Source organism: Lemur catta, chromosome 9, assembly GCF_020740605.2.
Source record: "Lemur catta isolate mLemCat1 chromosome 9, mLemCat1.pri, whole genome shotgun sequence".
NCBI classification, from domain to species: domain Eukaryota; kingdom Metazoa; phylum Chordata; class Mammalia; order Primates; family Lemuridae; genus Lemur; species Lemur catta.
The window spans coordinates 82,758,916-82,786,293 of NC_059136.1; the positions used below are offsets into that span (position 1 = coordinate 82,758,916).

At 42.0% G+C, this 27,378-nt stretch overlaps 1 protein-coding gene across 4 annotated transcripts in view; it reads right to left on the minus strand.

Annotated features, from left to right (window-relative positions):
* Positions 1 to 27,378, minus strand: part of SULF1 (sulfatase 1) — a 162,666-nt gene that overhangs the window by 12,597 nt on the left and 122,691 nt on the right. For 3 of the 4 annotated variants that reach the window (XM_045561945.1, XM_045561947.1, XM_045561948.1), the window contains 9 exons: positions 17,611 to 17,827; positions 14,948 to 15,182; positions 13,399 to 13,495; positions 12,842 to 12,936; positions 12,461 to 12,526; positions 11,342 to 11,514; positions 6,364 to 6,506; positions 6,146 to 6,269; positions 4,232 to 4,265 (listed from right to left, as the gene is read on the minus strand). In XM_045561945.1, the coding sequence (XP_045417901.1) occupies positions 4,232 to 4,265; positions 6,146 to 6,269; positions 6,364 to 6,506; positions 11,342 to 11,514; positions 12,461 to 12,526; positions 12,842 to 12,936; positions 13,399 to 13,495; positions 14,948 to 15,182; positions 17,611 to 17,827 (1,184 nt within the window). Of the gene's footprint in view, positions 1 to 4,231; positions 4,266 to 6,145; positions 6,270 to 6,363; positions 6,507 to 11,341; positions 11,515 to 12,460; positions 12,527 to 12,841; positions 12,937 to 13,398; positions 13,496 to 14,947; positions 15,183 to 17,610; positions 17,828 to 27,378 lie in introns of those variants that run through there. The other variant, XM_045561949.1, reaches the window with a different exon arrangement.

Consider the following 27,378-nt stretch of genomic DNA (forward strand, 5'->3'; position numbering starts at 1 on the left):
CCCCACACAAACCTCGCCTTCACACGAGTTTTCTCTTCTAGCTGGACTGACTTCCTTTACCCTCCTGTGTCTGGATCACTCCAATGTCACTTTCAGGATGTGGCGTAAATGCAACCTCCTTGGGAAATTTCTTTTAATTCCTTAGGGTTGGGTTGGGGCCCTCCCACTGCTCTTACGCAGCTAGGTATTCCCTGCCCCAGCACTTTGCATTGTGCATTGTAACTATCACACTTGACTGAACTCTCCTCGGAGGCAGTGCCTTGCATACAGGTGGTCATTTAGATCCCTTCTGTCTATTTATCCGTCGAATGGCCGAATAAGGAGGAGTTTTTCCTTATCATTTCCCTCCTAAATATTGAAACCGACTACAGTAAATTTCATTCTTCAGTTTGGGAAGGATCTTAAGGAGCTCTGCAAATGCTATGTTGAGTTTCTTCTTCCACAGTGCACAAAACAAGGAACTTAGTGTAGAATCACTACTGGATGAGTGAGAAAAAATGACGAACATTCTCTGAGAACTTAGACCAACCCAACTCGGACTTTATCCCTGACCAGAGTGACCACTGTTGTCACCCCACCCCTGTCCAGTTCTCATGGTGTGTCCAGCAGAGCTGTGGCTGGACGTCGGTGCCTACTTGCCCCTCCACGACACACCTCTGTGCAGAGGGCAAACCCACAGCCTCACCCAGTGCGGCCCTGGCTCTATCCTACACCCTAGCAACCTTGACCCCAAGTCTCCTCATTGCCTCAGGAGGCCGGCCACACCTCCAGTCCCTTTAACCCCAAACCCTGACCTTGCCCCATCTCTTGTTGGAGCATCTAAAGCAAAAAAGCCCAACGGTGCCAGCAAGGCAGCTTGAAAATAAGATGGAGTCCCTGAGATGTGACAGAGACAGGAGAAGCAGGGAAGCTTCGTGAGAGCAACGTAGGGCAGGGCAGTGAGGATCTGGTGTTTTCTTCTCATCTCAAGAGGTTCGGGCAGTTCAGAACATGGACTTGACTGCCCAACTCTTGGTTGCTGGTGACTGCTGATGGAGACATGGCCGTGCTGATGAAGACCTTTATGTCTCTTATAAAATATGCTAACATTCTTTGGAATCCGTATTACTTACTCTTCCCTTTCATGTACTGTTCCATTCACGTGAATGTTCTGTATCTTATTTTATATTTTACCAAAACTACCTACCACTTATTGGGGTTTGTCACCCACCAGACTCAGTTCTAAGCATGCTCACCAGCAAGACTGGGATTTGAACTCAGAGCAGTCTGGCTCTGGCATCCACACCCATGACCGCAGTGCTGTACAGCCACTGACACACTGCTGTGTCACCCACGGCTGTTCTGAGCACACACTGTCGCTATGGGGGAGATGAATCAAAACAAGCGAAAGCAATGTGGACGGAGCTGAGGGTGGAGCTCGGCGTGGTCTGCCAGCCAACGGGCTCAGAGCACAGCACCGGGAAGCAGCCCTGCCAGGGGAAGGCTGCCAGCACCTGACTGTCTGCCCCACGCGGCCACTGGACTCCCGGCCATGGCTGCCAGGAGCTCTTCTTGGACATCAAAGAGTAGCAGCATCAGCTTTCGTATGCAGTGGGAAAAATAAACACCCCATCAACCTGTTGATCCTTCTCTCTTTTGCAATACAGTTAGAAGCTATTGCTTTCAAATCCAGCCAAAAACTATTTCCTGAGTCATTGGTGCCACTTTCTGAGCTGTGCCCTTGCTCTGAGCTTGTCTTAACTGGAAAATGACCAGTGTGAGTAAGCAGAGCATTGCAGATGCCCCCGCCTCGTGCACAGGGAACAGCATTAAAAAAAAAAAAAAAAAGAAAAGAAAGAAAGAAAAGAAATTGAACAGTGAACAAACTTGGTTTTTGAAGATCCCTTCCAAATAAGTCTAAAGATTAATTTTTGCAAATCTACCAAAAAGAAGGCAGTTTAAAAGTACTTATTTAGTCCATCGTGTACAAGATAAAATTTTTAAAATGCTCTGTTGAATTTTCAAATTTTGAATTCTTCAGGTCTGGTTGTTATTTCTCTCATGTCTTTTTTGTAATCAAATTTCATGATTAAAAGTACATCTTAATTAATCTTCTAAAATCATTAAAATCTGAAAGAATTAAGGCTCTGAAACCCCTTAAGTGGTGCCATCAACGGAGGGCTTTGTCCTGGGGACACCATCGGAGACAGCAGTTTCCCCGCAGTTCTGTCCCTACGGTCCCCATTCAATCCTACAAGATCCCCTGAGCAGGTAGGGCCACATCAAATTGCATCTGGGTGTCCAGTGAGTCCCCAGGTGTGACTAGGCAGATGTTCTCTCAGTGACCCTGTGCCAAGATTCCTGTCTTACAACAACGTGGATATCCGCTGAAACACGGCTTGCCTTATGGATTATGAAATGGTGAAGTCTGAAAATGCCAGTTATTTCGAGTTATAAAGTATCCTCAGATCTGACCTTTGGTAAGGAGCTTGGAAGAAAAAAGCAGCCAGTAACACCATGTCACGCCTGCACACGTACTTTCAACAGCTAAAGTTGCCAAGTCTGTATCAAAATGACCTCAGAAACAAATGATTATTTGGCCCATTGAATGGTGGTGTCAGGGACTGGGGAAGAGGGGAGATGCTTGTCATTGAATTACCCCCGAAGTGGAGCTAAACATTCTTTATTTCAAAGTTGTCCAGGGACGACCGCCTGGAGAATGGCTCTGACTCAGCACTGACCAGGCTTGTCATAACCCGTGAATACCCTTTTTCCTCTTTCATGGCGAAAGTAAAAGGACACTAGACCGGCAATCCCTTAGCTGTAAGTGGAGAGCATCATAAACCAACTGTAAAGTCAATATTTAGTGTTAGGTCCATTTATAACATTGCACTTTGGAAATGTCTTAATGCGGACCCTGGGAAGCAGCAAGAGAGTCTCAGTGTATAGGATATTACCTCGTCAGCTCATGCCCCAGGGGATACCCCCTTAAGAGTGGGTTCTTCTGCTCTGTCTTATGTGTGCTGGGGTTGGTGAGGGCAGATCGAAGAAAGGAAAGAACAACAACAGGAGAGAAGAGAGAAAAAAGAAGAGATATATAAATGGCTATAAAATATTGTCAGAAGTCCAGCTTCCTTTGTTTGTTTACATCTTCCCCCCACCTGTCCTACGGTCATTTGGAAGGAGGACTCTGAGACCACAGCTCTGGAGGCTGGAGGGAATGGCGGTGGGCTGCACAGGGTGCCCTGGAAAAGCAATATTCTGTCTCTCTGAGAAGATATTAACATGGATGGTACCAATGGAGTCCATGTTTCGCTGATGGATGCTCTTCTCCCAGGCGAATTCATTAGCCAGGCTACTAGTTAGCACATCAGTGCCTGAGTTTTCCCCCAGCAGAGGTGGTCAGGACAGTCCCCACCCGCCTCACAGGGCATGTTTCCAACAGACTTGCCCGAGGTCTGTGCTTGGAGTGGAAAGTTAGCAATGGCTGAGTTGCCGGGTGAGCAAGTGACGTGGCCACCAGGTGTCCGGGTCCCTCCTCCAAAGCACAGGGAGGTAGGAGGGATGGATGGGGGTTGTTTTCGCGTGCCAGGCACTGTTACTTCGGTGCTATGCTGAGACCTTTCTGAGTGTCCTGACTCTCCCGATGGCCTGTCCCCAGCCCCTAGCACCTTCTCTTTTTCCACCGCCACGTGGCAGAGCCTTCTGAATCTTATGTCCGGCTGCTGCTTTTCACCACCAAAGTTAATTAATGACCATCCACAAGGACATTCTTTCTGTTTCCTTCAACTTTGGCTTCAGAATGCTCTTAAAATTCTCATTAGTCTTTTTGTGTCTTGGATGTTCTATTTCATAAAAATCTCTGCCCCGTTTCTATGAAGCCTCTCCACCAAATCAGTGCGTAAGCGCCACAAAGAAAATAAATCTCCCACCCTCTCCCAGGGCTCCCAAAGGCCACGTGGGTTTTTCCCCTTCACATCATTCCATGCTTAGAAGCATCATCCAACAAGCAAACAAGCATGGGAGTGAGTAAATGCTCTGAGACATCTCGATGGGATAGTGAGCTGATTTAAAAGCAAAATGACAGATCTGTGACTGATGACAAAATATGGTGGAGAATGCTGTTAGGACAAGCATGCACCCCAAGATGTGCTCTGTGCAACATGGTAAGAAACAGAAATTAGTTGAAATGACTGGGTCATGCAATTATTGGGGGAAGAAGCTGCCGAGGAGAATAAAAAAGTGTGAATACCTGTGTGGGTCATAGCTTCCTCCATCTTTATTTCCTGATATAGGAAAATACAAGAGTAATTTGTGTTAGCTTTAGAACTCACAAAACCATTCACTATATAGTTTTCCATGCACAACATCTAAATCCTAGAAAGAAACACATCGTGTTAAATACAGACAGTGCTGAAGCCCAACAGAGATTTTCTACTAGACAGGTTCAACATGAAGACTGAAAGCTATAAATGGAAAGGTTTAAGATAAAAAATACGTAGGAGTTCATATGAACAAAAGGGTAGGGTGAGACATGTGGGAGAGCCCACTTAAAAACACTGAGAAAAATACTTCCAGAAGTGCATGTAATTCTCCGTAAAAGTTAAATTTCAGTTATTTTTAGACAAAACACTTGAACAAATGGGCCAATAATCATCTCCCTTAGGAACAGGCTAGAAGGTGGAGAGCACTGCTTGAAGTGTAGCAGCAGAACTGGCTCCACCTGGTGTGTCATGTTACCATTAAGAGACTCTATCAGATTTCGCTAAGTAGAGTTGTTATGTCATCACCAATAAGAGTGTTATGTTCTTTAGGGGAGAAGTATCTGGGTGTCATATTTCTAGTGCCTCTAATGATTGGTTTAGATTCCACGTGTTTGTGGGCTCTTTCTTTCTTCCTTCCTTTCATTTTTTATAAGATTGGAGGAACAGGTCAACAGATAAGCAGGATATTTGAAAAGATTTGAGTTGAGTGGGGTCAGTGACCAAAAGACCTATTTTACAAGTGCCGTCCTCTCTTGACTGGCAACTAATTCCACCAAGTGCTAATTCCACTAAGTGTTGACTGAGAGCTGAGATGTGACCTCCCTCACGGGATTTATATTTTCTTATGGGACTCCCAGAACTCAAAAGCCTTTCTGACCCTGCAAAGGAGGAAACGACAGGCATCGATGTGGATCATTTTGGGAAGGGGATCCTTTCTCCCTTCAGGTCGTGTGACTCAGAGAGTTGCCCACTTTCCCTGCTGGTGATGCAGGCTCTGCACCCGACCCACGGAGACACAGGCTGTTACAGACATCGAGAAAACTCAGCTATGTAACAAAGAGCTCCTGGAAACTGCTCCTGGATGCCTGTGAGTCCAGCTTTCCACCCTTTTGGGGTTGGCATGCCAATGCCCTCGCCCTTGCCAGCTTTAATTCTATGTCCTTCCTCGTAGGGACAGCTGGTATGTAAATTTCTACAGAAGTTATGAGGAGAAAATGAGAATTCTCATTAACCAGGGAAGAGCTGGGGCTGACATTGAAAAGAATTGTGTCCCCATGAACCAAAAGGAGGAATAAGTTAGTTTAATATTGCAGAGCAGGGAAGGAACATCTGGCTGATTCCATACAGACCTTCTTATATTTTTAGATCCCAAGTTAATGAACTGCTCAAATATCTCTAGTTTCAGATGGGAAATACTGGCAAAAGAAATCTAATTCATTGTGCTGTGGGCAGGGATCCAACTCGGGGAGCTCCCACTTGGGACAAGCAGAAATAGAACATTGTGTGTTTCCATCTAAGTTCTCTTAAAAAGAAAAGGGGATATCCTGGTTTACTTAAAGTATATCTTATGACTGTTGACAGCAATAACAAATTAATCCCCAAAGCTTTCATCTCATCTTCCAAAAGATGCTTCTATCAGGAATCGAGGTTTACTAATAGAATAGATCTGTGCGAGAGATTGGAAGGAAATGCTCACCAAATGTTTTGGTGGATTAAGTTTTTCATTAGCATACCCAGAGCTAAACTTAGAGATCAAATTATGTTTGGAATTGCCTGGAAAGTTTCCCCTCTAAGTATCTCAAACTATATGTTTCTATGCATATAATTGTTTCCAAGGCAGAAAACTTGGTAACACAAAGAATTTTTTAGGTAATATGGAAAAATAATCTTTTTGTCCTTACCAACTTCAAGGTTCTTAGGTCTTGGGTTGCACTGCTTATACCCTTGACAACTTCTGAGCTCCATCAGTTGTACGTGTAGCTGATTCAAAATGCCCCGTTCTACCGTGTGCACTGTATTTGTGAGCTGTGAATGAAGAGAGAAGGACAATATATTTAATCTCATGTTCTGGTTCTCCTATCTTCAACAGCCTTCATAAAATGAACACATATTGTCTTACCTGATAAGGATCTGTATTCATATCAAAATACTCCAAAAAGCCAGTAGCAAACTCACAGAAAAGAAAATTATGCGTCTCATTAACTGTACGCAAACACCAGTAGGTGTTATTGTTAGAACTCGTGCAAGCACAGAAAGATCCCACTGTTGGGTGAAAGAGAAAAACAAAACAAAATGGTGAAAAACCTTAGGCAGGCCGGCCATTCCAATGATTCCTTATCTTTACACTTTAAGGTTCACCACTTCTTATAAATACTATCATTTGTTGTTAAGGATAATGATATTTTTATCTCTCTGTACAAATTTCCTGTGAAACTACGTGAAAACAGAAAAAAAGACAGTGATCTCGTCTAAGCTGAAGGCAGAGGTGAAGTTTCAGGCCCATTAGTTTAACCTCCCCTTAGCAGTGGTTTCCAACATGGGGTGAGTAAGTGGAGTATGAGAAGAAAAATATCATCATTTCTATTTATGGTTATTTATACTTTTTCTAAAAAGGGAAAAATGGTTATTTAATAAAGAGATGGTTGGAACTGGTGCCCTGGCTTGTTCTGGGTGATAGCCAGCCAGCCACATGTCACAAACGGAACACAGCAAGTTGGAATTCTGCAACATGGAGGGGTTTGGAGAAGGCTTGAGCCCAGCTTGGTGGATTTGGAATGATCTCTACAACACTTTAACATGAGCTGGGCTGTGACCATGAACATCTTTTGTATCATGCAGAGTTCTCTGGTTAACTTGTAGACAGTATGTAAAAGAGATGTAAAATTAAAAAACAAATCACCCACTCTTCTATTTACAGAAAGGCAAAGGTTCCAAATTTACTGATCTTTCCTGTAATAATTGAATTTCAGAAACATGGTGTCTAGAGAATATTTTTTTAAACAATTACGATAGATACACTTAAGGAGCATTCCTTGTGCACTATGTATTTTGCATGTACTGTATTAAGTCATTTAATCCTCAAAGCAACCTCTTGAGACAGAGATTATTACCATCCTCATTTTACAGATGGGAAAACCAAGCCACAGAGAAGTTAAGTAATTTGTCCAAGGTTGCACAGCTGATAATTCAGCACTGGGGTCTGGCTAGAGGGTTTATTCTTAACCACTAGACTCTACTGCCCTATGCAGTATTAGACACACTAAATCTGTCCCCTTAAGCTAAAAGAGATGTTTTAAACAATGAGTGAGAAATCATTGTTTTAAAAAAATTATTTTAATAGGCTTTATTTTTTAGAGCAGTTTTAGTTCACAGCAAAGTGGAGTGGAAAGTACAGGTGTCCCCATGTAACTCCTGTCCCCATAGATGTACAGCCTCTTCCACAATTGAAACCCCCACGAGAGTGGCACATTTGTTACAATTGATGAACCTACACTGACACATCATTGTGACTTAAAATCCACAGTTTACATTTGGGTTCACTCGTGGTGTTGCACATACTATGGGTTTGGACAACAAATGTGTGACATGTGCCCACCACTGTTGTATCACACAGTCATTTCACTGCCCCGAAAGCCCTCTCTGTTCTGCCTGTTCAGCCCTCTCTCCACCCAGGAATGATCTTTCCAGAGAAAAGAGAACATTTAAAAAATGGATGATTGAAAATGTCTTCATTATTATATAATTGTTCATTAAAAGTGCTCTAAACATGTTATTTATAATTTATATTGCTTACATGTGAACATTTAGCTCACATCTACACGTTAAAAACCATGAAATCAGAATTTTCTAATCTGCATAAAAATCTTCCAAATTAACAATTTATATGGATTTTGAACTTGTCTCATAAAATATAAAAATATAATACAATACCTTCTGATTGCTTCGTAAGAATAAATGTTAAATATCAGGGAGGACAGAAATTCAGAAGTGTAATTTCAATAAAAACAACTACTTAGTTCATGGTGGTATTAAAAGAATGAACATCCTGATTTACTGAGTGTGCCAATGATGTGCAGCTATCGAATCAGCCCATCCTTCTCAGTCAACTTTCACGTCAACGCAGTTTTAAGATCACGTATTAAGCATAAACTGAACCTTTGGCTCACTGAGTTGTAAAGTGTGACTCTGAGATTTCTTTTTTTTAAAGCATACATACCAAGTGACAGCAAAACGTTTTGGGCCCTCCAAAGAACAAAAACTATTTTAAAAAACTTTTCTTTACATTTATCTAATAATTTTTAATTTCTATTTTGTGTAATTTCAGAATACACAAGGTATATTAGTATAGCAGTGCAAGTATATAATTAAATATAGACTATGTGTTCATTTTAAAAACTGAGATGGGTACATAACCAAGAGTGTTTAGAGACCATTGCATTAGAGGATTTTGTCCTTGAGTGTATTTGACTTTTCTTTTCTATTTTTTCATGTTATTGAGTATCGACTACTACCACAGGTTTATGCAAATATGAGGAATATAGGAATAGACATTAAAGTATGAAATAGAATAGGTAAAAAAATCAAAGAATATTACACATAGTTTTACTTTTTGAAATTTTTATTTCAGTATATATATTACATATATGCACACAGATCCATGTACATATTTGTATATGTGCACGTATGTGTATGGGATCCTGACATACAAAGCGTTTTGTAAAACAAAACAGTAATGTGCCTTGTGAAAAACATTCCAATAGCTGCTGTCTTAAAATATCAGTACAGTGAGCACCAAGGATACTTCGTATACTCGAAAGAGCACTGAATTTGGTATGGAATGAGATCAGGTCCCCACTCTGCCCCTGTAAGAGCTGAGTAACAGCAGGCACATTCCGCACATCAGCAGCACAGTGAGACACTCTGTGGCCAGCACGCAAAGGTCGGTTAAATTGACATGAGTTGCTTTGATCTTGGACAGGGTGGTTTGCTTGTTTGTTTGTTTTTTTTTTTTAATTTGTTCACCTAATATTGATTCAGCATTTCCTTTGTGCCAGGGTATAAGAGTGACACAGAAACATGGCCTCTTACCTCAAGAAATTTGTAGTCTAGGTGGGGAGACAAAAGTTAAGCCACAACAAAAGTAAAGAAACATATACTTACAAGGGTGGTAAGTCCCATGGAGAGAAAGTAGCGCTTGCCCATAGAGCAAGAAGCGCTCACCCTGGTCTGTGCACAGGGAATGTGTCCATGAGAAGTGACACTGCAGCTGAGGTCTGAAGGGTGAGTGGTGTTTGATAGGCAGGGCTGTAGGGGGGTGCAGGGGCCAGAGCCTTCTAGGAAGATGGAGCAACGTGTGCAAAAGCCCTGTGGTAGGAGGGAGTTTGGGATGATTGAGGAACAAAAGAGCAGCCAAGTGGCCTAATATGCAAGAATGGGAGGAAGTGGTCCCAAAGCAGGGTTTTGTTGGATGTGTTAAGGATTTGGCTCTTTAGCCTGAGAAAAGCAGGGTGTCATGAAAAGATCACTCTAGCTCCTCTGAGCAGAATGGATTGATGAGAGCAAGAGAGGAGCCTGGGAGACCACATAGGAGGTTTGGCAGTGGTTGAGATAGGACACGGAGGTGGTTTGGGCAGGACGACCTCAGCTCAGATGGAGAGAAGCAGACAGAGGTATGAAGGACTCCTTCTGGCAAGAGCAACTATAACTTCATGTTTCTCAATGCTTCATCTTTCAAGGGGCTTACCAGCCCTTGACACACCAAATTCTTTACTTCCTCATGACCTGGTCATGCCGTCCCCTCCGCCTGGACACTCTCCCTTCCACATGGATTGCTCCTCTCAACCCTTTAGGTTTCCACTTAAATTTCACCTCTTCACAAAGACCATCATCCCGCCCTCTATAAAAGGGTCCCCTTTAAAAACTTACATCATTGTTTCCTTCATAGCATGATTACAACTTGCAATTATTTTATTTATTTCATTTCCTTTGTTTATTACCTTCTCCTCATTAGAACGTAAGTGTTATGAGGGCAGAGAACAAAGTGTGTTGCTGAATGTCGTGTCCCCATTACTTACTCAGCCCAGAGGCTGGCTAAGAGCAGACCCCTAGTAATCTGAATAACCCTCAAAGATCCCCAGGCCCCAGTTTAAGCAACTATCTTAAGAGTTAAATGCTATGATGTTCAGAGTTCACTCGGCCTCGATGCAATTGTAAACACAAATGCAAACATGAACGCTGAAGTCAAGAAGCATCTGAATGGAAATATAAAATAAAAACCCTCCCAGATAGGCCCTAGATGCCCTCAAGAAGGGTCTTCAGATTCCCTGGAGTCTCCAAATCCCAGTTTGAGAAACACTGGCCTGGGTGGTCTCCAGTGATCCTCACAATTACAAGATTGCATGTTTCATCTCCTCCCTGGGGTGGTACACCTTCATAGGATGATGAACCACAAAAATTTAGGGTATCATCTCTTTACAGCCTCAGTGAATACTGTGTACAGGCCACTAAAGAAAATGTAAGCACCAATTTAAAAAGTGCACAATTGCTATTGCTCCATATGCTTAGCAACTCAATGTAAAACCAAATAATTCTGTAGAGTCTCCACTTTCCACCAGTGCTGGTACTGAAGCGGACTGAGAGTAAGTAGGACATGGGTCCCGAGTTTAATGGTCTTTACCATTCTTCTACTTCCTTTTATTATGTTTACAACATGCACTTCAGATAAAGCAGAAAAAAGTCTATGTGGGTTAAAACTGTCCAGCATTTACTGGCCGTTCATCCATTTAGCTATTTAGTTACAGACAGAAACTCTGCCAGGTGCTGGGGGCTGTGTAAAATAACATCTGCAGGAGGAAAAGCCCAGGAAGAAGCTTGGCATTTTGACACAAGATGCCAAAACAATTTCCAAAGAAAAAAAAGGAACGTTTGGTAAAACGATTCAAGTTGCGGGTCTGGAATATCATATGAAAATATCATATGATGCTTTCCTCTTGAACCTTTCTAGATTCCTGGTAAAAGCTGCTAAATTCCTAGTCTAAGTGATGAGTCCCTGTCTCTCTGCACAGAGGCAGGAAGTGGCATGAAAACCAGCAACTTACAGTTCCAGAACGGGGCCGTCTGCCAGTGGTTGTTGTCGTGCGTGAAGCAGGTGAGGCCGGGCAGGCTGCACTCCTCCCCCTTGCGCTGCCGCCGCTTCTCCTTCCGCTCCTTCTTCCGCCTGCGGGTCTCCTTGAAGAGCTGCAGCTTGCTGTCCACTTCCTGAGCAGCCTCCCTGTCCCAGCAGCAGGGATTTGGGGGGAATGATCAAGAGGCGCTTTCTCAATTAAAAATAGGCTTGCTGCTCTGAATCTTGCACAAATATTTACATATACGATAACAGATACGCAATGATAGATGATCTTTATTTTGTACAGAGGGCCTTAAAAATATAACCAGGAATAGTGAAGGCTAACTCATCTAGTGACAACTGTCTTGGAACCTTGTTGAACCCTGGCAGGATCAACGCTTTCTTCCTCATGTATGTGTAGGCAGTGATGGAAATTAATGTCAGCACGAATCCGTGCAGCCTGCAAGCCACAGTCTTAGGATGAATGGCTTAAAAGTTTGGTGGCTCGGTACCTATCCGCCACTGAGTCCACAGTTAGTTGGACTAGACGGCTTGAACTAAAGGTTTCAAAAATTCTGTGCCAAATTCTACAAAATTGGAAAGCCAATTTTAAAAAATTGTTTTATTATCTTGGTTTTTTTTTCATAAAAGGCTTAAATTTTGTTGAGGTTCAAATACTAAATCTCTTTTACATGCAAATTTTGCTATTATTTAAAAAATATGTATGTTTCTTCCCACTTTCAGAATTCAACACTGTTACCGGCCACTCTGCAGAACAAGCCAACGTAACTACGAGAGTCTGTAACTCTCAATCCCCTGCCACAGAAAGCAGTGGATGGAGTGAAATCTGGTCACAGGTCCCACGTGTGAGATGGGGAGCGTGTCCAGAATTAGAGTAGAACTCAGCACGGCTCCTCGCAAAGGATCCCAAGAGCATCGTCCCTTGATGAGGTGTGACTTGTTTTCAAACACTTGAGCTATGTGCCCTTCTGGGCGGATCTGCTTGTTCCAAAGCAAGACCACTTGGAACACGGGGACCCTCCCAGCCTCTCAGAAGGGTCCAGTGGGCAGTTCCTGACTCCCAGCAAACATGGAAAACAGAATTACTTACTTGAATGGATGAAGATGGCTCTTTAATTTCTCTTGCTTTTTTACACCTTTCTCTTTATTGTAATAGCTGCAGGCAAGATTTAAAAAAGTGAGTCTTCATAACCTTGCATTTGATCCAACAGTTCATTTTATAAAACAAAAGCAAAACAGAATAAAGGCAGTTACTTTGTTGTAACTGTTAGCTTAATGGGACTTTTTACCTTCAGCTTAAGTTTAGAGCCTATTTAATTTGACTGAAATAGTTTAGGTCACTATACTACATGATACTGCCTTCATGTTAAGCTTTCTACTGGTAAAGGAGGGAAATGAGCCTAGTGCCAACCCCCCTGGCACATGTAAAGATGAGTGTGGAAAGTGGACCGTGGGACAGAAACACGCTCACCTCTGTTTGCCGCAGCCACACTCCTCGGGCTTCCTCCTCTTCAGATGTCCTCTCACTTCTCGTAAGTTCTTAATTTTATCTTGCAGAGCTTCAATCTGGAGAACACGCATTTGAACAATGACATTTTAAGATCAGAAATTTCTTTACGAAGTGCCTTTCTTTTCAGCTTATTTTCTGTCCTCCATAATCATAACTATTCATTTGAGATGATAATTAATTTGGAAACAAACCGGGCATGGAATCTGTCTATGTTCCAACCCGTGCAAGAGATCCACACGAACACATGCCTGTCTGATATAATTGAATCGTTTTCTTGCGGAGATTTCAAAAGGCCATTGCATCAGTCCCCTCTCTCTTCTCACTGTATTTTGTTTTCAGCAGGACTATCACTAAATCACTGGAGAAAGATACATACCTTGGTTGTTTTCTGTTTTTCAAGTGATTATAAAAAGGGTGGTGTCTACACGCAGTATGTCCCACCAGTCACAGCAGGGCTGGTGGCCGAGTTTGAATTTGAAACATAGCTGACAGCGGGCAGTCACATGGCCACGACTAACCTCTTTATCGATATACGCCTTGTGGTCTTTCCAGGCTTTGGCGGACTGATACAGTTCTCTCTCACAATGGATGGTGTCGTTGGGAAGAATAAAGCACCTGCAAAAGCAAACAAAAAACATAGCAACTAGGTCTATATTCTAATACTAGAAAACATTAACGATAGCAAAGAGAACTTTTTTTTTTTTAAGACAGGGTCTTGCTGTGTTGCCCAGGCTGGAGTGCAGTGTTGTCATCATAGTTCACTGTGGCCTCAAACTCATGGCCTCAAATGATCCTCCCACCTTAGCCTCCCAGAGTGCTAGGATTACAGGCATGGGTCCTTGTGCCTGGCCTGCAAAAATAACTTTCTATCTTCTAAACTCTTAATGTAGATACAAACAGTAAGTGTGAAGCTGCTCCAAGATGAGGGTAAGTGGGAATCTGTCCTGGAGACCAGTGTGGGCAAAGGATGGTGTCACATCTCTGTGACTAAGGTCATCACTAAGATCAACTTTCAAGGCAGCACTCAGTATTCATACTCCCATGAACAGATACCATCAGAAAAACTCAAGTTTTGAAAACCCAAGCAAATAGACATAGAAAAAGAAGGAAGTTTTCAGGGTCATAATGCAAATGGCTTGTTTGAAGAAACGCAGTCAGAAGGGGAATATTTACTCCATGTTTGGTTAAAAAGAGCTTGCCATTAAGTTTTGAAGCAAAGCAACAGCCTGAGCAATAGAGAGTAGGTGGTATATGGGGTCAACCCACAATGTACGAGAAACAAATTCTAGTCTAAATCTCTTAGCATGTAACTGTGACAACAGGCACCAGGAGACCAGTCCCAGAGATAAAATCTCTGGCAGAGCTCATGGTGTCCCATCTCCCCAAAGTGATGAAATTAGGGAGAAGCAAAGATCTTGCTAATAAATTCAGAAAGAAAATATTTCTCTATCAAGAAAGTAAGTAGATTTAGGAAGGAACTGAAGAACCAACAGAGTCCATTAAAGCTCTGAAGAGTCAACCCCTTTCCCCACTCCATGACTTCCAAGGCCTCTCTCTCTCTGCAATCTGGGATAGGTTAGATGTTTCCACACTTTACATTCATTCCTAATCTGTGCCATCTTTCTGGAAGCCTCTCTGGGATTCACTGTCCTCCCTTGGGCTGTGTTTCATTTCTGAGGCCGTGACTATACAACTGCTTTAAGTGACAGGGACCATGCATCATAGAAGAGCTTCTTCCAGGCCCTGAAATTGTCTCCATCTGTTTTCTAGATGCCTACAAACGTAACTGCTTAGGGGCACAAACACCACGCCTGCTAAGTCAAGATGTGACTGAATTACTCTTGCTCAATTCCCAGCTGATCAGTCTTAATGTGAAATTAACCCCAAAGCTCATGTCTGATTCTAGATTGTTTAGACTCCTCATTGCTTCTTTAACCCCCAGTTGCTATGTAGGCCAGCATGTGGGCACTGCATTGCCTAGTGATACTTTTTGTGAAATGCAATATGGTGATAATATGGAGAGTGTAACTCTAAATGCAACCCTGCGGACACCTAAAGCCTTCCTACTTGTGTGTCACTCGGACGGTAGCAGGTGGGCCCACGGCGTTGCTGCTGTCTGCCAGCATCCCGTCCCTGTCGCCATCTCCTGGCCCCTTGCGGTCTTCATCATGACGCTTGGCAATGTTCCTTGGTTGCAACACTTGCAACTCCTCTTCTTCCAGATTTATGTCATATATTTCGCCTTCAAATTCCACGGACAAGGAACGTGTCTGCCGGGTATGCACAAATCGGGGCTTGTACTCTGGAAACAAGAGAAGATACGTCACTGTGGATGTCCTGATGCAGTTTAGGAGGGAAGAAAATGATCACCTGGTGCGGTGAGGATCTTGGAGAGGGGCAGGTGGTGCATCTGCATTGCTGAGGGGCACGGTGGTGCCCTGGACGCCCACTGGCATTCGTGGCGGGAGAGGTGGGCTCCTGTCCCGGCTGTGCCCCCGCATGGCAGTGTGGTGGGTGGCAGGCTTCTGTGGGCCTCTGGCCCTTAAGCCCTCAAGTGTGTTTGTGTGTGTGTGTGTGTGTGTGTGTGTGTGTGTGTGTGGTGGGGGGTGGGTCTGGGTGATCTCTAGGAACTTATCGCAGACTGTGAATTTCTACATTTAGTTTTTGATGTGAACTGCTAAGACAGTGTGTTTGGATAAAACCATACATGGTGAGTGCCAGGCGCACTGTCTGGAGAATGGACATGCTTGAGGCTCTGACTCGGGCAGATGGGCAGGACACGGACAATGTATATAACCTGAGCTTTTGTACCCCCATGATGAGCTGAAATAAAAAAAAACCAAAAAACAAAACACCATATTCCCAATTATGGTATTAATAATAACAACTACCCTTTCTTGGACTTTTGCTATGTATTATATACCTTTTATTTATCTCTAATCCACAGTCTTGAAAGACAGATATTATTATAAAAACCCTTACATTAAATAAAAAACTTATCAAATTGTCAAAACAGGCTCATGAATTTGGTGTTATCATCCTTATTCTATCGATGAGAAAAGTGAAGTTTTGAATGTCACATACATTTTGTAAGGTTAAGGAGCTAGGACTATAATCTGTCAGACTATAGTCTTACCACTACATTGGGTTGCTTTTTTAAAAAGGCAAATGCTCTAGACACCTTCTATTTGTACAAATAGTCAAGGATTGCTCTAAGAAAAATTAAATTTTGCTCAAGCTTTCATCAGCCAACTGACTTTCATACCTGGCAGAGGGAGGGTAGGGAGGCGGGGGCAGGGGCAGCATACTTTCTGGTGACTATGGAACCTTCTCCAGGGGTCGTGTGTGCTAGGTGAGAACATCAACGTGCAACAGTGGCCTCCTTTTGTCAGATGCACTTAGGCCCTGCAGAAGTGCAGTCAGCTGGGCTCACTTCTTCAGCCTGCTGCTAAAACAGGAAGAGAGGGGGCTCCTGCCTCTATGACAGCTCTCTGGAGCCTCCTGCAGCTTCCAGATGAGGGAGCGACCTCCAATGGGGAGGTGGGGAAGGTTCACTCAGAGTGCTCAGGATTCCATCCTTCCCATCCTTGTGGAAAGAAGGAAAACCAATACCTACTCTCACAGGATTCCATAGTTTGCCAATAAAGGAGTGTGTCGGGGCTCCTTGTCCCTTGTCTATTTTCCATTTGATATCCTTCTGTGAATCAAACCTGGGATTTCCTCTCAGGGGAGAAATAAAATCTCCCAAATCAAAGGTTCTCAGCCTTTTGACTCCTGGGCTCCTTTAAGAATTTGTTGAAAATTATTCACATTGAGAAAAATGTGCATCTATGCATAGAATATACTTACAATTTTGGATGAAATATCAGGGGTTCATGAACTGAAAGCCCATATTGTGGAGTCCACAATAAAAATGCCTGTTCTAAGGGCTTCCATTGTTCTAGTGAACGATCTGGTTTCTAAATCTTGGACGCAGAGTTGAACTTAATGGATGCTGGTTATTTCCAAACCAGAACGGAATGACCACAGAATTGAGTCACTTCTCACATAATCCCGCTAGATGGCACTAGACTCTCATTCTTTTATGGAAGGTGTCAGCCTGCCGGTTTTCACGTTTATATAATCATAGGTTTCTCACAGCTGCCTGATAGAGTTTTCATGAAGAAAATGCAAGGCAGTGCTTTTCATATTGAATTCAGCTAGTTTGACCCTGCCCGTCAGCATGATCCAACGGTTTGACAGAATTAAAAAACTATATATATAGTCCTAAAACAGAGCTTAAAATATAAGCCTTTAAAAAAGTGTTTATGCTTTTCCTCTTTAATCAAAGGTGCACACACTGAAACCCTGGATTTATTATTTTTTCTAAAGCAACTTAAGGCAGACAAATCAGAATATCAGCATTAAGGTAAAATAAAATTGACCGAAACCATACCCTCTACCCTCTGGAATAACCACTTTGTAAGCTCTTTTATGTGTGCATATGTTTTGCATCTGGTGCTTTTACTAACTATATTTTCATTCTGTGCCTAAGTGAAAAATGTTTGCAAAGCAAAATTTCAAATTAATCTTAGCTTTCTTATTTTAAACAGAACACCGATTTGCTTTTAGCTCGAAAACTGCTTTTAGCTCGAAATGTCTGACACGCAGGGACAACCCTTTCGTCTCTCTCAAGTTCAGTCCCAGAGGCCTCTGCCTGCCATTGAGATGGTCACAAAAGTGTGGCTTACTTGGAGCCCCCTGGTTTCTCAGGAACTGCCTTTGACTCTTCCTCTGGCTTCTGCTGGCGCGATAACTGGACTCCCTACAATTGCACTCTTTGTCCTTGTCATGGAAGCCGCGAGAGTAGACGTTCCGCGTGCTCTGTCGGGCCGTGAGCAGGTCACCGGGTCCCTTACACTTGTGAATGCGAAGCTTGCCAGATGTATCCTCAATGCACTGCCACTTCTGCAAGAGCCAACGTGAAAGCAGTTTACCAATTCTGATCCAGGTGTTACTTATTAAGGACTGCGGCCGGAGGTTCCCCCTCACCCCCAAGAAGCACTAGCAATACCGTTAAGGAGAGTGAATGAAGAAAGGCAAGGTTTTCCGTGACACTTCTATAACTCGACTCTCAGTTCTCTCAGTTATTTTTTCACTGGAGGCAAATAGAGATGACAACGAAACCCTTGGAAATCAAGCTACCTCAGTGACACTAGAGCCAAAAACTGATACATGAATCCTTAGCATGCAGACTAAACAGTCTTGAAGGAAACATGTAAAAGCCCTTAGTTCACCAAGACACAGAGCACAGCTGTCAGGGCTGTTTTCACCAGACCCCTCTTGCTCTGGGAAAACAAACTGTGCTGCTTTGTTCTCTGTTCCTGAATGTCTAATGTGAGCCAGGAAGGAGTGGCATGTGAGGAAGATGTAGATGAGTTTAATCAGAGCCCATCACAGGGCGAGCCAACCCTCATACACCCCAGACATCAGTAAACTTGTTGGGTTTTCTTTTGTGCCTTTTTTATCTTTCTGCAAACACTGCACGCCCAGCAGAGTATGGGCATGCTCCTAAGAGAGATGGGGTTCACCTTCCAAACAGATACACACGGGGTGCTTGCAGCGGGTTTTCCAGCTTGCGCCTTCTACCAAGCCTCCTGTAGACGCTGCAGGCTCACTTCTGAATAAATATGACACTAACTCAGGGCTAAATGTCCTCAATGTTTTCTGAGTATCAACCTGGATGAAGTAATAGCTCTTCACCTTGGGGGTCATTTCATGGACTCTTCCATGTCTTACTTAAAGACTCAATAATTTCTTTTACATTTTATTTTCCTCCTTCTCCTCCCTAAGAAATTAATTTAGGAGGCAGGAAGAATATTGGCCTTAATTTTAAGTTGACCACGGTTGTTACAACAAGCTAAAATATAGCATTATCAAACTTTTGTTTTTTTTCCCCTTCCTTATAGGAGTATCACTTGCATACTTTTCTTTAAATGGTTGCATTTCTAAACCATGGTCAACACAATAATATCTGCACTGTAAAAGTATGTGTTTGCTGTGCCACTTACATATTTTCAAACATATTAAAATAAATAATCATTAAATAAAAGATGTTCTTTTGTGCATCATTTAAAATGATCTGACATCCCCCTGTTGTACCAATATCATACTTTTGGTGATGTCTTCATTGCAAAGTGTCCTAACGCAAGGTAAACTTTGGTCAAGGGTCCCAGATGGCTTTGTTGGCAGACAAATGACACTCATGTATCAAAACAGCATTCTACCATTCATAATGAAACCAGAAGCAGAGTCATGGTTTGTTTTCTCTTAAGGAAGTTGTATGTCCTCAATGTATGTTGAAAAGCAGCTGCTTTTGGGCTTCTACTGTGTATTTCCCAAATTCCAGATACATAGGCTTTATTCTTTTATTTTATTTTAGCTCCCTACATTCTTGGTGCTACTGAATTTGGTTATTTCAAGCCATATCGGGTTACGACCTTCTTTTGTGATTTGGCTAGAGTGTGTTGAATGTTTAACATCTTTATCCAGAGAAGTAGAAGCTCAAGAGACAAAACAACTAATCACAGTCATCCTTTAGCATCCCTGGGAAATTGGTTCCAGGACACCCCACAGATACCAAAATCCACAGATGCTCCAGTCCTTGATATAAAATGATGTAGTATTTGCATACAACCTACATACATCCTCCTGTATACTTTAAATCATCTCTGGATTACTTATAATACCTAGTGCAATGTAAATGCTATGTAAATAGTATTATACCATATTGTTTAGGGAATAATGATAAGAAAAAAATGTTCATGTTCAGTACAGATGAAACCATCCTTTTTTTTCTGAATATTGTCAGTGCACAGTGGGTTGACTCCATGAATGTAGAACCCATGGGTGTGGATATGTAAGTACCATTGGCCACTGTACTTACAAAGCCACAGAAAGGCAACATGACCAAGAACAGTCTAAGCACTAAGTTAGGGATGATTTCACCAAAAAAATGTGAAGTCAACTCCATCAGGCATAGGGAGTTAGGTCAGATGAGTGGTTCTCAAACTTGGCTGGACATTGGGATTTTTAGAAGATCTCAAGATGATTCTAATGTGCAACTGAGGTTAAGAGCCAGTGCTTTACATTAGTAACTGCTTACTACTAGACCTCTTTGCAATGGATCCCATGGGGAAGGCAGAAGGGACATATTTAGGTCTAAGTAGCTCAGATGTATGTGTCTTTGAGATGAATGTACGTATTTGTGAGACTGTTGTGTGCAAAGGAAGCTGTATCTAGAAATGTACTGAAGGCACCAGGTCAGAAAATGACTCCCGTTGAACAGATGGATACTACCAGCACATGTACCCTTGCAGGACTGTGTGCTCTATTTAAATGTAACCAGTTTTTCCCGCTCTCTTTCCACAGTTAATTGACTAGTGACAGAACTTAGATTTAGCTGAAAACTGCATGTGGCCTGTTTCACGGCTCTGCCATTTGACGTGGACAGACCTGGGTCGTTTCCAGGCCTGGGTTTGTGGCACTCACAGATATATCCAATTAGCTTGAGGAGATGCCATGAAATTCTCAAGAATGTTCTCAGAAACTGATAGACAACTCCATTCAGATATAATTCATATGCCATATAGAATTCTTGCTGGTGAAAGTGTCATCAAAATAAATAACTTTTCATAGCTCCAAAAAGTTTGGGAATTAGTGGTGCTTGAGGGTCTGCTTATATCTGTATCTGCCTTAAATTCAAATGGTTTAAGACTTATCCATCTACCTGGGTAATCTTTACCTCTAGCATTTAAAAACTAAGAGTTGACTATTTAATGCCTCTAGTAGGAAAAGAATCGGCCAGTGGAATCCCAAGCCACAGCCAAGTGGAAGCGTAAGTGCTCTATTTTCTATCAGACAGAAAAATGTGGCTCATTTTATTCTTGAAAAATAGTGGCCTAGAGTCTTTTTGTGGTTCCAGTTTATATCGATGTTAGTACAAATAGTAATTTTTAAAGCACACGATGATAGTGAAAACCTTCTGTAGTTTTATAAATCACAACACATTGCAAAAATTCTGCTCATTTTATTTGTTTGTTTTTGGCCTGCAAGAGCTGAGGGTACAAGTAGATTCCTGAAGAACACAAAGATGTAGGTAGAAGTTTCAGTGACTTAGCCTATTTGGAATCCTAGCTGAATTTTCCCATTAGCCAAATTCCTTGTTGATTTCTATGGGATAGTGAAGGGAAAGGGTGTTTCCTTCCTGAAGAGTTGAATTTAACCACATTGGATGACGGGCACTGTCCTTGGTACTGATGATGTACCATACAAAATCAAATACACATACATACATATATCCGTACACACCACATATACACATATGTCTACGCACATACTTGGATAAAGCAAGAGCTGCTAGCAAAAATGTCAGTTATTTTCTCTACCATGGACCCTTTAAAAGGCATAGACCCTATTAGATAAAGTAATTAGCTAGAGGCTTTGAAAATCTTCTTAGTGGCAAGCATACTAGGAATTTTAATGAAATGTAATTACCGCACATTGCCACAGTCATTTTAGAGCTCGATATCATGACAATTTTTATGACTGCGTAATAAAATCTTGAAATAGCTGCAACTAAAAGAGTGATCTTATTACCCTTAGAGAGTTTATAGAAGGAGGCAAAGAAAGAGAATTTTTCAAAAGAATGGCTCTGAAACATGCAGCAAGCTGTTTAAATGGTCAAAATAATGAGAGGAGATGATTTTGCACTGCAGAAGAGTTTTGGGAATCAGATGAAAGCCTGAGCTCAGCTGAGGGCCCTGCTCACAGGACACAGAGTCAGCCTCAGAGATGAGCTTTGATCAACCAGTGCCCTTGCAGAAATGCAGCTGTGACACCCTCTGGCTTTTATCTATGCAACATCAGTGAGTTGCCAGATCCAACTGTCTCCACCTTCACTGACCACTGGCTCCTTCTGTAAATTCCTTTCCTGCTTTCTGGGACTACATCATTTCAGCTTTCCTCCTGCCTCTCTGATTTAACAGTCTGTGCCAATAATTTAGCACACATTCATTCCACAAATATTTCTGCACACCTACTGTGGGCAAGGTGCTAGATAAAACTATTAGAATAATTTCTTAAGTTGTTACTGTTTCCTCGTAGCCTTTCCAACAACACTGGGTACTGGAATGAAGGGCAAGGACCATGTCTCATATTCCTACTGTGCCCAGAAGTTAGCTCAGCACAGGATCACTCTGTTAGGTAATTATGTGGTGGTGTTTTTGATTGATTATATCTGCCTGTATGTAAAGTTATAAGAAGGCTGGCTATTTTGGTACAAGGATATGTGTGCGCAGCTAGTTTGGTGGAATCAAATCTCATGAGGAATATATCAAGTGCTTTCAAACAATTCTATTCATCATCATCTTTGCCACCATCATTGTCATCAGCTATTGAACTCTTACTTGACACCAGATATGGTCTAGAGCTGTCTTTAAGAATTTATTAATTTAATCTTCACAACAACCTAAAGTGCTGTCAAAAGCCATTAATTGGAGTAGGACTTTGTAGGAGTGAATATTATCTATGTTCTGTCTTGGACTTGGAGATGGTATTTTATATCCATATTGGTGTGGCTTAAAGGAAAAGGTCTACACTTTGAAGCTAGAAAGCCTGTATTTGAATATCAGCTTTACCACATTGCTATGTGGCCCTGAGCAAGTTGGCTATGTCATTTCAGCCTTTGCAGGGTCACAAGCTTTAGAGATAATACACAGGAAGAACTCAGCGCATAGTAGGTGCTCAACAAAGGCAGCTGTTATTATTATTATTACACACATACACATACACATGGCTTATTACTTAAAGGATTTGATCTAATGTAAACTTGATGAGAGTAGCCATTTTTAATGAAGATAAGTATTGGGGTGGATATCTGAAGACCTCAGTTTTAATTTTCTTTTGCTGCTAACTCTATGGCCTTGAGTAAACTGCAGAATCTCTTTGTTTTTTTCAGATTCCACATCTGGTAAAATATTAATAATACCTGCTCCTCCTGTCTTCAAGGATATGTCATGAGAACAAATTTTGAGTGTTTTGGAGTTCTGAGATGTACTATATGAATCCAGAGAAGTTCTATTAGAATTGACCTTTAAAAATGTTTACCCAATTCCTGGGCAAGTTAATGTTTCCTGGTGGGAAACTGTTTATAATAATTATTATTTAGTGGGGAAAACGGAGGCTTTGAGTCTCTTGGCAACTTAGACTCGCGGTGTGACTTTGGTCAAGCTATTTTCCAATCTGAGCTCCATTTGGTCTCTTCATATTTAAAATGAGCATAAGCTCTATCTCACAGAATAGTTCTCTGTGTAAAATGCCTAGCACATGGGTAGATGATGGTAGAACTCTGGTTATTTCTCCTTCCTGAAGTAACCACTAGGTAATCGTTGTAATTTCCTACATTTTGCATTGTGTATATTTCTCAGATTGGTTAAGGCTGTTCTCTGTTCTTTTTTTATGCCTACTTTTGCCCACTTTTGTGAGTAATAAAAAAAATTGGGCTACAACTTTTTCAAAGGTATGCTACAATGAAAGCTTAATTTTATACATGCACACTAGTACTAGTTAGTACTCTGTTATCACATGTCTCATTATATGGATTTGGTCATAATGCAGGTCAAATCACATTCTCTGAAATACAACTATAATTTTCTGATAACCTGAATATCATTTATGCCAACACTAAAATCATAAAAAGCAGCTACGTGCATGTGGATGTGTTTAAAATTTCTATCTCAACACTGGGGAATATAAAAAAGACCTTATAAACATTCTTGTCCAAACTGCTACTTAGGTCAAGTCACTGACAAATTTTCTCTCTCATAAATGTGAACTGGAGTTACTTGTGCCAAGGAAATTCATCTCCTGTTTTCTTTGAGATGGGAGAGGGGGAGTGGAAGTAAAAAGGAAGAAGCAGGAGACAGAGAAATGTTTCCTCCTTTAGACTTTAATCTGGGATAATCATTTGTAAAAGTTGATGTTGGCATGTTGGAAAGAAGTATGGTTCTTGCAATTCAGGGAAAATGAAACTGATGAACTGACCTTGGCAAACAATGTATAGCCAGCGTTTGTTGAGTGCTTGCTATGTGCCAGGCACTGTCCCGGGTGCTTGACACATTAAACTCATATAATCTTATACCAAACCTGTGAGCCAGATACTGTTCGTATCATAATACCCATTTTATAGATGAAGAAACTGAGGCAGAGTTAGGTTAAGTATTTTGCCCATAGTCAAATAACGACAAAGCGGTGGACCCAGGATGTAATCCCAAGGCACTTTGACCAGGACACTGACAAAAAGGAGAATGGTTTAGGGCGGGGTGGGAGTCTTCGGGCAGGCCCCAGCTGAGGGGGCAGCATTAGGGAAGGCAGAGGCAATAACTTCCACGCGGGTGAGAAAGTGGGATAAGCATGTTATGCTTAAGAGACGGAGGAGGTGACCTGACCAGGGTGAGCTGTTAAAAGGTGGTAGGAAAAAAGATACCGAATAAATTAAACAGAATGGTGCCATATTATCCATTTTGTGAGTAAAGTGCCTTCACGTTTGTTTCTAACTTGTTGGGAACAAATGTACAGAAGTGAAAGATCTAAGTAGATGCAGAAGCATTCAGACACGTCCTTCAGCATAGGTTGAAGAGGTAAGGGAACAAGGTGTAAAGGCTGGGGGCCCACAGTGGGCCCAGGTACAGATGAGAATTCAGTGGGAGGATGGCACAGGGAGCTCAGTCCTTCTGGATGAACCTCTGGCATCAGGAAAGCCGGGGGGTGATGTCTATGAGCCATGATGTGATTTTAATAAGAGTTCAGCGAGTTTCTGGAAATAGGCTATTTTTTTTTTTAACTAAAATTCTAACCACATCTTACAGGCAAATGTCTTATTATTCATGCTCTGCAGCTGGTCACAAACAGTCAGAGGGATATACGGTCAGAGGGTAAGTTTTGGATAAGAACATAGATCCTGAAGCTAGACCAGTTTACACTCAACAAGCTACATTCTAATTTCCTTTGTAATATTTTAATACTATGAGCTTGCTGGATGCCAGAGTCCTTACAGAATTCTAAACAAATCCTTGATTTTATATTGATATGATAGTAGAAACGCAAACTAAATTGTAAAGATGCTGGAATTCAACAACTCATCAAAGAGACATGATATTTGTCTTACAAAAACAGAACAAGCTGCCTTTTCCCTCCTAAATGTCAGAGAATATATAAAGTGTACTTCAAAATTGGACGCCCAGGGAATTTCTCTTTTATATAATTCCATTTAAGGAGTCAGTATCTACAACTAGAAGAAGAAGAAGAAGAAAACCAACACAGTAGTGCTCACTTGACATTTGTAGTTCTCAATCTTGGCTGCTCACGGGAGTCACCCAGGAGCTTGAAAAACACACTGATACCTGGGTCTCATTCCCAGAGATTCTAGTTACTTTGTCTGGAGTGGGACTCGAACATGAGCATTTCTAAAGCTACCCATGTGATTGTAATGTTCCGTTAGGGTCTAGAACGATTGTGAGTGGCAACTGCCATTCATAGTTACAAAGGAAAAATCTACTGTCTTGCAATTTTGCAGTGGTAGCATGTCACAGGGAAGAAAGTGCTCAGTGTGAAGTGAAGAGCTTGTAGGTTTTGGCTTTGGGTTTGCAGCTTAAGTTTCTTGGACTGAAATTTCCTGATTAGGAAAATAATATCATTCAGCTAGAAGATTTCTGAGACCCCTTCCAACTTTGACATTCTCTGATTTTAGGCCTGTGGTTCTTAACTCTATTAAAAAAAAACACGGATTCTTTGGCCTCACGTCAGCACATTTTAGCCTGGTTGGGCTGGGGCGAGGCTGTGCATCAGTATTTTTAAGTGCTCCCAGGTGATTCTAATGTGTAGCCAGAATTGAGCATCACTGTTCTACGTTCTCTGTTGAACAAAAGTATTTTAAGACAGAAGTTGAGATTTGCACGTGAGTGTGCACATGTGCATGTGTGTGATTGTGTGTTGGAGGGAGTGTGTCTATACATAAGTGTGATCAGGGCCATAACGCCCAGCTCAGACAGTGGTGGGAATTCACACCCCATCTCATATTAATTCAGGAACATGGAATTAATGCAAACATGTGTCCATGGTGTCCTGATCTGTCCCTGCTGGTGGTCGTGTTCACATAGTCAAGAGGTGATGCCAAGTCTCTGGGATTCCAGCCCATTTTAATTCCCTGTTGGCTTCATAGGGATGAGAACAACAGGTAAGACGGCCTGGGAAAATACCACCACCCAATACTCGCACACTGGAGAAAAATCATCTCAGTGTCACTTAGCACTCTCCATATATAATACCACTTAATCTTCACAAGGGTTGGAATAATTTTCTCCATTTTAGAGTTAGAAAACTTGAGACTCAGGAGAAATTAAGTGACTTATTCAAGGGGACACAGCTAAAATGTTGTGGTGGTTACCAATAGTCCAACCCAAACCATTTGACCTCAAATTCCTCTTTCCTTTATATACTCTACTTCATGCATCCACGTTGCCAAACAAACTCTACCAAACAATCCTTAGGTGACCAGGCATGAAGGTGTGGCAGGAGGGTTGGGGGCCCGGGGGACAAATACCATTTCTTTGGGGATTAGGAATATAGAGAGTGGGCTAATAGTGCTAATTGTTCCTCTACACCCCATGGAGGGTCAAACCTAAGACCGCATTGCCTCAGAATGAAGGCAGTTAGCCTAGGTAAGAGGAAGAGAGCAGGGGACAGACCAGCTGTGAAGCTAATGTCAAGAGAGCACATTCCAAGCAGGTCAGTTCTAGCCTCAGCTGTCACCTTGATCCTGAACAGTACAGTGTCATTATTCTGGATTTTTTTGTCTTCCCTTTTTTAAGTCAGTGATACTGGCACCAAAAAGATAGTCTTCAAAGTAGCCAGAAAGAAACGGCAAAAGGCCAAGAGATAAAGATTCTATAGAACACAAAAGAATCATCAGGTGTTCTTAAAGCTCTCGGATTCTTAAGCTCTGTGGTCTGGGCACCAGCAGTCAGCACAGCAGTGGGCTAGAACCGTGCTTCCCACCCTTTCAGGAGCACCTGAGTCACCTGCAGGACTTCCTGACACAGATTGCTGGGCTTCACCCTTAGGGGTCCTCATTCAGTAGGTCTGGGGTGACGCAGGCATTTCTAAAAGAGATCGCTGTTTATGTTCTCATATATCCATGCAATGGAATTGAAGTTCAGACTGATTCATGTACAGATAAAGCAGCACAGAAACATTCCAGGGAGCCAGATGTAAAAGCATTTCATGGCAGCAAAACAAGTTGAGAAAAATATAAAAAAGCAAAATTAAGTCTTTAACATCGTTAGCGTTCAGCACATGAGTGAAAAGCTTGTGCCAAAGTACCATAATCTAGTTTATGCTACATTTGTCCTTTAGGACGTACATTAAAATTCAGAGCAAGCCATATGGAAAGGTTGTATACT